The sequence below is a fragment of the Seriola dumerili genome, unplaced genomic scaffold (genome assembly GCF_002260705.1).
Source record: "Seriola dumerili isolate Sdu_G_001 unplaced genomic scaffold, Sdu_1.0 BDQW01000035.1, whole genome shotgun sequence".
NCBI classification, from domain to species: Eukaryota; Metazoa; Chordata; class Actinopteri; order Carangiformes; family Carangidae; genus Seriola; species Seriola dumerili.
The window spans coordinates 819,191-832,632 of NW_019174290.1; the positions used below are offsets into that span (position 1 = coordinate 819,191).

The 13,442-nt window shown below is 42.1% G+C and overlaps 1 protein-coding gene across 1 annotated transcript; it reads left to right on the forward strand.

The window, feature by feature from the left end:
* The first annotated feature begins 6,398 nt into the window (after window positions 1-6,398).
* Window positions 6,399-11,604, forward strand: LOC111216606 (homeobox protein unc-4 homolog). Its single transcript, XM_022738181.1, has 3 exons — window positions 6,399-6,827; window positions 7,502-7,677; window positions 10,166-11,604. Exons 1-3 carry the CDS (start codon window positions 6,563-6,565, stop codon window positions 11,306-11,308), a joined length of 1,584 nt encoding a protein of 527 aa, XP_022593902.1. The 5' UTR covers window positions 6,399-6,562; the 3' UTR covers window positions 11,309-11,604.
* The last annotated feature ends 1,838 nt before the right edge of the window (window positions 11,605-13,442 follow it).

Below are 13,442 nucleotides of genomic sequence, written 5' to 3' on the forward strand. Positions count from 1 at the left end.
AAAGTGATCTGCTCTTTATTTGGGGATTCCCTGTAACTCCACAGGGTTTCTGTCATGTGTCTTGACCAAATTAAAATAAATTCAAATGGTTTTCTTCAGCATAGGCTTAGATGACAGCTTAGAAGCAGTCACCTCAGTAGGGACCAATATTTTGTATTTGTTTTTTGGGTTTTTTTTTTTTTTTGCCTTGTCTTCCTGAAGTGTGGGTTTGGTTGTGTTGCCTGCACAGAGACAGGGGAGAGAGGGAAGGGGGTGGGGGTGGGGGGGCTGGAGGCAAGGCAAGCCGAACCCTGGCCTGTATGTGAGTCGCCCATCTTATTATCAAGTTAATTAAAGCTAGCATCTGACAATGTCACTCGTGCCCAGCAAAAAAGGAGGAGGAAGGAAGAAAGGCGAATTTAAATGCTGCGGTCTCTTAGGACCTCATGTCAAGGGCTGCTTTTCATTGAGCACTGCATGTGTTTGGCTCGCACAGCCACTGGGAAAGTACAGGGAGGGGGGCTTTAGAAAAAAAGAAAAAAAAAGAAAAAGCTTTTATAAGCAAATGACAAGAAGGCGTTGGATTTTGATGTTCAAAAATGGCAGCAGGAAAATAAATACACATCAGAAAAAGCAGCAAAGAAATAAAAAGGGAATAGAGAGAGCAAAAGAGAGAGATAGAGACGGGGCGACATCAAAAGCGCCTCTCAAGCCGTTTAAAGTTGCACTAAGATTGAGGAAAGGGGGTTTATAACAGCCCGACGACCAGCCAACATTAAAGAGTCCATTTAAAAACTAGACATTGAAATGCAGAAAGCCTGCTCGTGTGTGGACTCAGGGTCAAGTAACGGAGGGATTATATGGTTCTTCATAATAATATTAATTAAACAATTTACATGCTAATAAGGTAACAATTATCGGAGCTTCTGGTGAAAGATTCAGGTTATTACAACACGCCAATCCCAGGGCTACGGGTCACAGGCAGAACAGCAGAGAGAAATCTCAACTCAAATTAACATTCTGTCAGCTCCAGAAATTGGATAAATAAAGTCGAATTAATTCACAGTAATGGAAGAGGGAGGGGGAGGCACTTATTCAACCAGCTCTGATTACCATTCAGTATTCACCAGCACGCGGGTGGCTTTCTGTCAAGAAATTTAACACAAAATGAAGCAGTCACCGCCTCGGGCAAGATCTGGCCTCTGCGACACCATTTACAATTTATATGTATAATCTTTCTCTCTCTCTCTCTCTCTCTCTCTCCCTCTCCCTCCACCCCCCCCCCCCCCAAAGATGTCCACCTGGACACTCAGTTGCTTCTGGCCTCTGCCATGATTGTAAATTTCAAAACCTTTCATTTTCCGATGCACACTTCAATTTGAGCACCATTTCCCCCGCATTAGACAAGACCCTTAACTCAACAGGATAACTTGAAATTGTAATTGCATTTATCTTCTCAGTTTTTAACCTGCACTAGACACGCACCAAATTTTCCTCATCTATTCTTTTACTAAAATGGCTTAGTTGGTCATTGGGAATGGATCAGTGTCCATGGTTTTTAATGAGTAAAACCCTGAAAAAAACCAAACAGATGCAAGTTTTAAACTCATTTCCTGGAAGAGAGACAAACAAATTTAATTTCAATTTGATTTTACAGCATAGAAATTCTTTCAGTGTAGCTCTACTAGGATGGCAACATCAGTCAGTCAGTCGTCAGTCAGTCCACCGCTTCGGTCCAGACTCAAATATTTAAAAATCTGCTGCATGAATTGGCTCAAAATGTTCTACAGACATCCATCGTCTCCACAAGATGAATTCAACTGACTTTGGTGATTCCCTGACTTTTCCTCTAGCGCCACCATGAGGCTGACATTTCTGCTTTTGAGTGAAATGTCATGACAACCGTTTTATATACTGCCATGAAATTTATGTCCTCCCATAGGATGAATTATAATAACTCTGGTGATTAGCGACCACTAATTATAATAACCACTAATTATTAAAAAAAATTAGCATCGTCATTATGAGCATGAAAAGCATTAAACGTCACCTCAAAGCTCCGCTGTGCCTATACCTCACAGAGCTGGACTCTTATTCTGGAAATCTGCCTCTCTTTCAACCTATAAAGGGAAGGACGTTACGTGTCGTGCGGACCTGAGCATCAGGCAAGTCGATTGGTTGATTCAACCCCCTGTTGGGAGGCGGGTTTGAAATGGAGAAGACAACAAATGTGCATGTGCTGCATACAAGTATAAAACAGCCTGTATCCGAGTATCTGAGCAACCCCATCATCATCCGCCTATGTGCAGCCCAGAGAAGTATAATTAGTCCTGGTGAAGTCAATATCCCCTTTAATTAAAAAAATGCATGGCTACTAATGATATACAGCATGTTAGTTTGCTAGTCAAGTGTTTTTTTCTGTAAATGTATATAGAGACATTTAATGGTGACATTTTATTAAGCTAAGCTTTTTCTATTTTGAAGAAGCAGTGATTTGTGTTTTCTACCTAAATGTTAATCTAAAAAAGTTAATTTATGATAACAGCTTATTTTTTTGTGATTCATAATTTTTTTTAAAAAATCCAAATACTTTGACCCAAATTATTCAATGTCATCAATAATGGTTCCTCTAATTGGCCTTGTTTGCGGTGAGGTGTGATTTTGTGCCGTTTTGCGGAGATAATTATGGAGAATACTTTTTATTTATGCGTCTATATTAGGAGTCAGGAGAACAGGAAAAAAGGTTCATTTTCATGCTTGTTCTAACCTGCAAGCAAGACAGGAAGTCTGTTCCAAGTTTTCCTAAACAATAATGGAGGGTGACTTCATACCACCTGAGCCTGCTGACTCCAAAGATTAGGAAAATGTTCCAGGAGGATCCACGCTTCCACGTCTTGGATGGCAAGACGATGCTTAGAGAGACAACACAGAGTTCAAACCTCAAGTGCCACTAAAAGAAAAGACCCGGCTACTCACATAACATCCAGACACCCAATCAGACACATGACAGAGGATTCACTGAAGAGCAGGTATCTTCATGCAATATCTGTTCTGTAAAGTACATCCACTCAAATGCGCTGGGTTCATTGCACGACATTTCAAGTTTGACATAATTTGGCCCCTGGTGATAATCATTTTAAAATTGGATCAGGTTCAACAGGACACAGCCATCTCAACATCTAAAACAGGCAGTATTTTGAAATGGAAGTTAAAATTGACCTGACTGAAATTCTCTGACGCACGAGTTTTCTTGTTTGCAAATCAAACCTCAACCAAAGCTGCTGTGTGGCGTTAACTGTACCTGCAGACTGAGTTCTTATAATGCATGAATTCTAAGTTTGATGCAATGATTGAAAGACATAATGTAAGTGTAGAATGAATCAGTTCTTAGGTAGTAAGTGAATTGTTGTCATGCCGTTTTATACATACAGAGTATTAATGTATAAACATGGACATAAATAGTTCATTTAAATGCTTAGAATCATAGCAAATGTATCTGATATAAATCATCTTTGTGTTGATAACACTTTTATCATTCATTGTGACTATGTCCTTGTTCTTTTATTTGTTAATATTTCATTTATCATTTTATGAAAACACCATAACTAGTGGATACAATTTAAAAACTGCTTCAAACAATTAGTGAAGTGGGTGTGGATTCAATCAATCAATCAATCAATCAGTTTGTCATTGCTACTGTTTAAAAGATCAGGGATGAACACTGAAATGCAACTTTTAAGCCAATATGAACAAGAAATCCTTAAAGCTCTCAGGAATTTTTTTTTTTTTAATTTGAACATCTACAATTCGAAGATAACGAGGTAAACCCCATTTGTGTGTGTGGAAAAGTGATATATTATTAATATGAATTCACACTTGAAAGGCTATTCAATGCCATGGCATAAGAACCTACTGCAAGTTGCTCTTATTTTATTTTATTTATTTGTTTATTTTTCATAAAAAGCAAAAATGTAGAGGCTTGAAACAACTCCTGCCCAAATAGAAGACTCCAGGGTAAAAGCCTCATGGCTAAATTCATGTAACAAGACACCCAGTTTTGTCCTATAACGCCACACGCACCGTTAAGGTTGACTGGACTCTCTATGTGTGAGTATTGAATTCTTGAAACATCTCATCATGTAGGCTACAACCCACTTTACAACTAAACATTGATGTAAGCTGTTCAGGTGAAAAATCGAAGTAATGATGCAGAGTTTAGCTTTGGTAGGACGACTAACACCTTGGATATGGAGCGTTTTTGTGTGTGTGTGTGTGTGTGTGTGTGTGTGTGTGTGTGTGTGGAGGGGTTGGGGGGGGGGTGCCTGGGAGATGGAGAGAGGCTTGTAGTTTAAAATGCGATGTGACAGCTCAGGAAAAGGGGGAATGATAAAGGCGCTGTTATTGGATCAATCTGGCCCTGAATGCCCCTGTAAAACACTTACACACACGATGCTGCAGTGCACGCACACACACACACACACACACACACCACACACACACACACACACACACACACACACACACACACACACGTGAGGGAGACAAGAAGAAAGGAAAGGTGGGACTATTTATAAAAGGGTTTATAAGTTGTTATTAATTGCTTTATTAATGGATAATAGCTCCATCATCTACTTATGCCTTATTGTTCAGTTATAAGCCATTAATAATAACTTTTGGGTTGCCAGGTTGTGAAAAATCCTCCTTCATCACCATTTTTTTGACCACTTATTTTCTGCTGCTAAACTGCTCATGAACATTTACACCTGCAGACTTATGATATCATCGTTTATGAACTTATAACACAGAGTTTGACCGTAGCTGTCGACCTGTGTGCAAAACTGAAAATAATACAAAGCTAGAGTGAATAATGTAATAAATGTGAAATGTAGATGTTTGACATTTTTAAATGAAGGAGTTCACTCTGTCTTGTTTGAATAATACCTATCTTGCATCAGTGTAAGTTTAAATGTTTTGGTAATAACGTGACTGTGTTTCTGTTCAGTAACAGTCCCCTGCAATTATAAATGTGAATAAACCATGAATAAGATGTTCTGCAATCCATGAAGTCTGCAGTTGTAAAAGTTTAAAAAGTACATATATATATATATATATATATATATATATATATATACACACACACACACACGGAATTTGGTCCAGATGTCGTGCAGCTCTTTTTCGGAAGATAGGTGGTCAAACAGTCCATGAGAGATGTCTCCTTAATGAAGTACAGATCTAAAAAGACGAGCAAAGTGTCAAGCTGGAGGCATGGATTGATTATGACACAATGGGCCCCTCAGCACATGTAAAAGGCCCCTCACCCCTCCTTGGACACCCAGACTGAAAGACACATAAAATTACCACAGATCATGCCATGTCATTTGTTGTCATTTGTGACTCTTTGAGGACGTTTTGCATCTCTCTCTAGATGTTTTGTGTCTCTTTTTGGTCATTTTGCATCCCTGTGCTAGTTTTTCTGTGTTTTTGTGGTTGGTTGGCATCGCTTTGTGGACATTTTGCATCACCCTGTAGATGTTTTGCATCTCTTTGTGGTCATTTTGTGTCTCTTTGTGCTCATTTTGTGTCTCTGTGGTAGTTTTGTGTCTTTCTGTGGTCAGTTGGCGTCTCTCTGTAGATGTTTTGCATCCCTTTGTGGTTGTTTTGTGTCTCATTTTGTCTGTATTTCTGGAATATTTTACAGGTGAAGACCAGGGGCCCCCAGCTCCTTGGGCCCCTGGGCCTGTGCCTGGAAGGCCTGTTAAGTAACCAATCAATGGCTGGAGGAGGATTTTCCACAATCTGGCAACCCAAAAGTTGTATTAGCTCATTAATAGCTAATAGGTGATCTATAACAAATTATTTATTAACCATTAATAAATCCATATCAATCAATCAATCATTCAAAATTCAGGTGCCAGATAAAAGACTAGACATTAATGGCAGTTTTCAAACCCTTTATTAATGTTGCTGAAATCAGAAAGTAGTTTTTTTCTATAAAACATTATATTCCTGAGGATTTAATGGAGTCGGCCTATCAATCACTTAGCTAGTTCCACGCGGCAGCTTTGCCTCGTCCTCATTGTTTTGACAGGGTTGAATTAAAGGACCGCGCCAGGTGTAATTAGCGATCGATCCGGAAAGAAAGAAAACTCTCTCTCTATCTATCTATCTCTCTCTCTCTCTCTCTCTCTCTTTCTGTTTTCCTCGTGCCTTCCGTTAGCCTACCCCATTAACCGCGCCGCTGACGTCACGGAGCGATTAACGTTTCTTATTGGTCCCGCGAGCAGATGGAGGAGCCCTAATGAGCTGGCTCGCGGAGAGAAAGAGCAGGGTTGACATCTCGGCTGGACCGTAAACGTGAAATACCTCGTACAGCCCGGTCTCCGCCGCTCCGCTGTACACACCGTAGACTGCCGTGGCCGCGGGAGACGGCCGTCTGCCTGGGTTCCCTTCTCTCCCCCTGCTGCCTTCACTTCCTCCTCCTCGTCCTCTCCTTCCTCTCCCTGACTTTTTCTGACTGCATGTTCAGCCACACTGCCTCCCTCTGCATCTTCACTTCGGCCCCGCCGCAGCCCGGGCGAGCATGGACAGTCGGGTACTCGAGCATCCTCACGCCCAGTTCGGAGGCTCCTTGGGCGGGCTGGTGGGCTTCCCGTACCCGCTCGGCTCCCATCACCACCACCACCATCATCACCAGCACGTCTACGAGCTCGCCAGCGGACACCAGCTGCAGTCCGCGGCCGCCGTGCCCTTCTCTATAGACGGATTACTTAACGGCTCCTGCTCGGCCTCGGTGGTCGGCTCCAACCCGCTCCTGTCGCCCGACAGCCAGCAGTTCAAACTCTCAGGTAGGCCTGGCTCTCTCTGTCTCGTGTCTCATTTATAGACCTATGTGGAGACAATGCTGTGTAGCAGGAAGAGTAATAAATGTAAGTAGCTTGTTTATGGCCAAATAAATTGGCATGTGAGGGTAAATGACACATTTTTAACCAGTGAGGGCAGATTTTAAAGGAGAAAGTGAGTCTGCCGAGAAAACCATGCTGTTTAAAAGTTTTGGAGCTTGGTGAATTTAAAAAAGAAAAGTTTATGTGAGTAGACGAATTGATAATCATTTTATTTTAGAAGCGGAACTGGACGCCAAAATAAAAGTAACAACTTGTCATTTATATAGAGGAAATTGATGTTGAGCTGCTGATTCTTGCGTATTTAATGGTCAAACCTGATTTTTGCCGGTTATAAGGAAGGCAGTCAGATATCAGCAGAAAGATGTGTTTTGTAAAGGTTCAGATTTTGTGGCGGGATTTGTCAGAGTTCACGAACAACAAAATACTTAAAAAGAAAAGTGTGACAGCGCCGAGTTTTACACTAAACTGCTGCTTTACAAGCCAATTCTGCCATGACGGTCCTGTAGTATGAACCCATCTCTCTCCTCTCTCACTTACACACACACACATACACACACGGACACACACACATACACACACACATACACATGTACAAACACACGCGTCGACCACTGCAGATTCTGGGGACCCGGATAAGGACAGTCCCGGTTGTAAACGGAGACGAACGAGGACGAATTTCACCGGGTGGCAGCTGGAGGAGCTCGAGAAGGCTTTCAACGAGAGTCACTATCCAGATGTGTTCATGCGGGAGGCGCTCGCGCTCAGGCTTGATCTCGTGGAGTCGAGGGTTCAGGTAAAGACACAAAGAAATGAGTCACATATTGAAAAGCACTAATTATTCGTTTTTAGTTAGAGTTCAGACTTTTTCACTCAAATTTATTTTTTAAATTATTGTTCAGATATTTCAATAAATTTGAATCTCACTCCCACGTCAAAATCCACAAAATATTCCATTGTAAGAATGATTCAGAGGGGCGCTTGTTTTGTGATGGTCCATGAAGACCTGCTCCACACTGAGATAGCTATTTGTCAATTATCAAAGCATCAATAAAGGTTCTCTTCTGAATTATGCATGGAGGCAACCTATTGATTTATGGGTTAATAAAAACAAGGCTATTTACTGAGCAAACCAAGGGATGAATATGGTAACTAGTATCCTTCAGTTTTTTCATTATTTGACAATTCATTCATAATTTTTATCATTTTAAAGAATCTATATAGGCTACTTTTAGGGGGTTCAGTTAAAGGTTTAAAATAATTGTAGATTTAATATGTTTATATTTATATAAATAATATATTCATATATATTTATATATTTAATAATAACAATAATAATAATAATAATAGCTAATAATAATAATAATGGTAATAACAACAAAATTGATCAAATTCAACAGATATTAATAATATAAATAAAGGATTTTTTACTATCACTTTATACATTTTGTCTTTATCATCAATAAAAATAATAACATGTTTGTACTAATAGAAGAATAATTATTATTATCAATATAGGCTACAAGAGTAAAATCATGTCATTTTGAGCCATTACTTTGAAGTAACAAAGTAAATTTTGTTAAAGGTGACGCTCCCATCTTTCAAATTTCGCCTTGAGGTTCATTTATTTTGATAATAATTATAGTAAAATAATAATAATGTTAATAATAAAATAATAATAATAAATAATAATAATAATAATAAAATAAATGAATGGCTGTAGTAGACTATGTGTTAGCCTATTTGTTAAGTAGCCTTTGTAATAGCATGATATTCAGTGTGGTTTTTAGGCTACGTATATTCATGTATTTCTAAGTACTCCACTTACTGCTTGCATGCATGGCTGGATGGAGTAGACGCGGGACAGAAGCACTGTCGCCGTCGCTGTATGTTGTTTGGGGATTTTCGCTCCTAAACCGCAGATTATTGTTTCCTCAAGCTGCTTAACGCTCCTTTATCACCAGGTTTGCGGGGGGAAGATATAACCAACATTAACAATTCATAAGAAGCGCCATTGTCGCACATGATGTTGGTGTCCCGTCCTTATTATGCAATGTTCGCGGATCCTACTTCTGCATGCTAAACTCCTGGCGTTATCAGCGCCAAACATGCGGCCCTGAGCGCGCCCAGAGGCCGGGTAGTGAGAGCTCTCAGGCGGGGGAAGCTCCCTCTCTTGGCTCGGTGTGGAGGGAGGAGAGCCGGGGATTTCACCGTGCGATTGTTAAAGCCCCATGTGAGCGGAGGTCTGGGTGTAGAAGAATATACGGAGGCAGGATATGGCTGATTTAGCTAGGGTGCAACTAAATGTAATTGGCGGAGTTGCCTATTACACAGACTCATTGGTAATTAACAGCGGCACATCTGTGCATCTGTTGGTCCGCCGCTGTGACCTATTAACCTAATGTAGTCTTTGGGTGTTTAAAGCCGCAGTAAACAGACAGACAGAGGCAGAGGACCAGCGCTTTGTGATTTTTTCCAGCAGTTGTTTGGATTTGTTGCCAGTCTGGTTCAGTCCTCCTGATCTGATAACCACTCTGACACTGATTTATCTGTTTTGTCATGGCAGGTGTGAGGTCTGTTGTTGGCTGAGGCTGTCTTAGACACACACTACTATAAATTACATTTTGGCCTCCTTCAATGAATTAATGTGTTAGCTTTGTGAACGGGGGCTAAATATTGGGAACACATTAAAATCAAAATCCATGAAAGCGAAAGTAAATTAACCAAAGTTTAATCAACTCATCTCTGATACATTATCAAAAAATGATCAATGGCTTCACAAAGTTATTATTTATTGCAAGGATATTATTTTGAATTCATGTAAAGGATGTGATCCGTTTCATCAAATTTATATGATAACTGTAGTTCCAGCTGGTGCTGCAGCTACCAGTTATTTTCATTGTCCATTAACTGATCCATTGTTTTTATATTGCTATTTACTCTGTAATAAGTCCGAAAATATTGAAACGTCTTGAATTTGCTTGTGATATAAAAGCAGAGAAAAGCTGCAGAGCATCTTATTAGAGAAGCTAAAACGAGCTCGTCTCTGGCACTTTTCCTCATTACGTGACTTCAATGACTGATAAACTTTAAAAATCAATTCTGCCAATCAACTAATTGCTTAATTGACTGATCATGTCAGAAATAGTCACAGCAAAATTGAAGAATGGCTCAATACTCTCAAGCAAAACTGATCTTATGTGCCAATATTCCACCTGTGTATATGTGTATTTCATGTGTGTGTGTGTGTGTGTGTGTGTGTTTATGTGTGTACATGTGCACAGGTCTGGTTCCAAAACCGACGTGCTAAATGGAGAAAAAAGGAGAACACAAAGAAAGGTCCGGGGCGGCCTGCTCACAACTCCCACCCGACCACGTGCAGCGGCGAGCCCATGGACCCCGAGGAGATCGCACGCAGGGAGCGAGAGCGGGCAGAGAAGAAGAAACGGAAACAGGAGAGGAAGCTGCTGAAGTCGCAGAACAAACTTCTCGCTGGTGAAAGCTTCCACACACCTGGAGGCTCAGAGAGCGACAGCGGGGTCTCCCAGTTCACTGACAGCGAGCAGCAGTCGACAAACATTAACGGGACTATCCACATTGAACTGCCAGCAACAAAGGGTGCAGGAGGACACCAAACTGAATCCAGCTGTGACCAAACGAGGCACGACTTCAGCCAACTACAAAACCACCAAAACCAAAGAACCACAGGAGAACCGGAGCAGGTTTCTCCAGGCAGCACGCACAGCTCCAGCCCTGGAGGCCCGAGGTCCTCTGCCCTGCAGAAAAGAAACCCTTTCAGTGTGGAGAGCCTCCTCTCTGACGCCACGCCTCGACGCAAATCTCAGCTGGACTTCCCTTCGCTGCCCAGTCAGAGGACACTGGTGGGTAAAGGTCACTTCTTGCTTTACCCCATTACCCATCAGCCCTTGGGCTTTCTAGTGCCCCAAACAGCCCTGAAGGCCACACCATGTCAGGACAACATTAACAGGCTCAGCCTGGGACAGAGGTGTGTGCCAAGCGAAGGGAGTCCTGCTCCCTCTGACCTCTCCAGCTTTGTCACTAAGCCTCTAAACTCGGATCATATGGAGCATAACACGCAGCATCACCACAATCACATTAGCAATAGAGTGGATGGAACAGACATGGAGGAGTGTGGTGGTGACTGCAGTGAGGGAAGATTCCCTGTTTCTCCTCAGACAGCTCTGGCCAGGCTGAGCTCCACACAGTCCAGTGACAGTAGCGACGAGAGGGGTCTGAAAGTTCAAACGGAGGCAGCGGCCAATGGCTGCCAAGCTGCCGAGCTGTGTGCAAAAGAGGAGGATGCAAGAGAGGAGCGGGCGTCTCCAGACCTCTCCGAGTGTCTCAAGGCAAACACAGACTGTCAAGAAACACCCGGAACAGATGGAGAGGATGTCGATATGGACTAACACTTGCAAGGAGCAAACATAAACAAAGGACCAGGAACACCGCTCAGACTATTCAAACATTCCCAAAGCTCTGCTGAGACACTCTAAAACATATCAGGAATCAGGAGACTTAATTCTCATCTATTTTTTAATCATAATGTGTGATCAATCCAGATGGCCCCCAAAAGCCGTGGCTGTCCTCATATTCAGGCTTTAGGCCCAAACACCTTTAGAAGCAGGTTCTTTTTCTCTTTTTTTGGTGACCAACTTGTAACAGAAACTAGGCTACAATAAACATCTTACACACAACAAAAATCCTCAGATATTGTAAAAACAAGAAAATGATATTTATATGTAAACATTTTGATAAATAAAGTTATTGTTTAAATTGAATCACTGTCTTTCCAGGGCCCTGTTGAGGGGGGAAAAGAGGGGAGGTTGCTGTGTGGCAGAACCTTGGATCATGGCGGCTGGAGTTTTGTCGTGTTACAGCTGATAAATCCCCCTTTTTCTCTGTGTAGTGAGCCGGAGCTGGGGCTCAAGTCCGTCTGGCTGTTTGTATTTATTGCTTTAACAAATTTATTCATTTGAAAGGCCGAGCTGGAATGAGGTTAGTGGCCGCGGGCTATAGGACCCTGCGCCTCCTGCTGAGTTTTGATATGAAAGTAATTATTTTCCCACTGGCTGCCGCGGGTCTCGAGGCAGTTTTTTTTTTCCTCCTTTCAGCCCAAAGGGTTATTAGACATTACCGATTTCTAGTGATATGGAATCACATAAACTTCCTACAATAATAGAATTAGCATGAAAGGCAGGGGTGTCAAATTGAAATGGGAAAATAATAGCCGCGCCAGCTGCACCGTGTATGTGTGCGTGCGTGCGTGCGTGCACGTCGTGTGTGCGTGAGTGCGCATAGACTATTGAGCGCGAGGAGGAGAAGGAGGAGGAGGAGGATGAGATGGTGGTAGATTCGTGGGGCGGAATTTTCATGAGCTGCCGCGGTTGTCAGACGGCCCTTGTAGTCGGCTATATTAAGATAGATGTTCGATGATATCCCTCATTGTTCTGTCGCTTATATTGATGTTGCTGCGTTATCGCCCTATTGATCATGTGTCGCACATAATAAGACAGGCGCGCTCCCGCCTGCCTGCGCCTTTTTACAAAAGCGCCTGGGCCCCTCGTCATTTGTTCTAATAGGACTGCGAGTCCCCCGGGGGGAGACAGATAAAGATATAGGGGAGGAAGATGGCGAGAGGAGGCGAGTGATGTTCCAGGCTTGCATTAATATTTTTTGACCAATTGTTGGCTGAACTCACACACACACACAGACACACACACACACACACACACACACACAAGCAGAAGAAAGTGAAGAATGGCTGAATTACAGATGTTTAGGGACATAAGAAAAGACAAATTCTCTTCAACGCGCAGGTGTGTGCCCACGTGAACTCGATGGAGGTGCGTGCGCGCCCGTTTGGGAAGGAGTGTGTTTAGCTTATGAAGTGTAAACGCCACCAATTCCCTGGAAACTGAAATCCCAATTATTAAAACCATTAATTCTGGCGAGCCAGTGCGCGGAGGAGCCGTGTTGACAGCCCGGCTAAATATCCCTGATCCCTCCCGGTCACCTCGCCTTTATTTGCAAATAAATTGAGGGGGATTCGAGGGACAGAGCTTTACTTTGCTGCGCCGACCTAAAATGAATTTCCGTGCCTGAGTCCCTTTAATAATATTTACATAATTTTCGCTCAGTGACTCTGCTATTTGCGCTGTAGGAAGCGGGGGGCTTATAGGAAAATAATTAGACAAGAGGACGAGGAGGGAGCGAGAGTGAAAAACAGCAGGAGGAGGATGGGTTAAGACCGAAGCTGAACACTAAATTCCCAGACAGCTAAAATCAATGAAAGTAATAACCCTATTATTTAATTCATAAGGACATTATTTTCCCATAAGGCCTCAGGAAACGTCCCCTTCGACCGAAACAATCACATTAAATCGTTCATTCCGCGTGCGCTGTGTGAAATTTCTACTTTTCTTCTTTCTTTCTTTCTTTTTTTTTTTTTGGAGGGGTGGGGGTAACGCTTTATTATAATCCGTTAGTTTCAAGAGTGCGATTAATTAGAAAATATAGGTTTGATCTCCCCCCAGCAAAGGC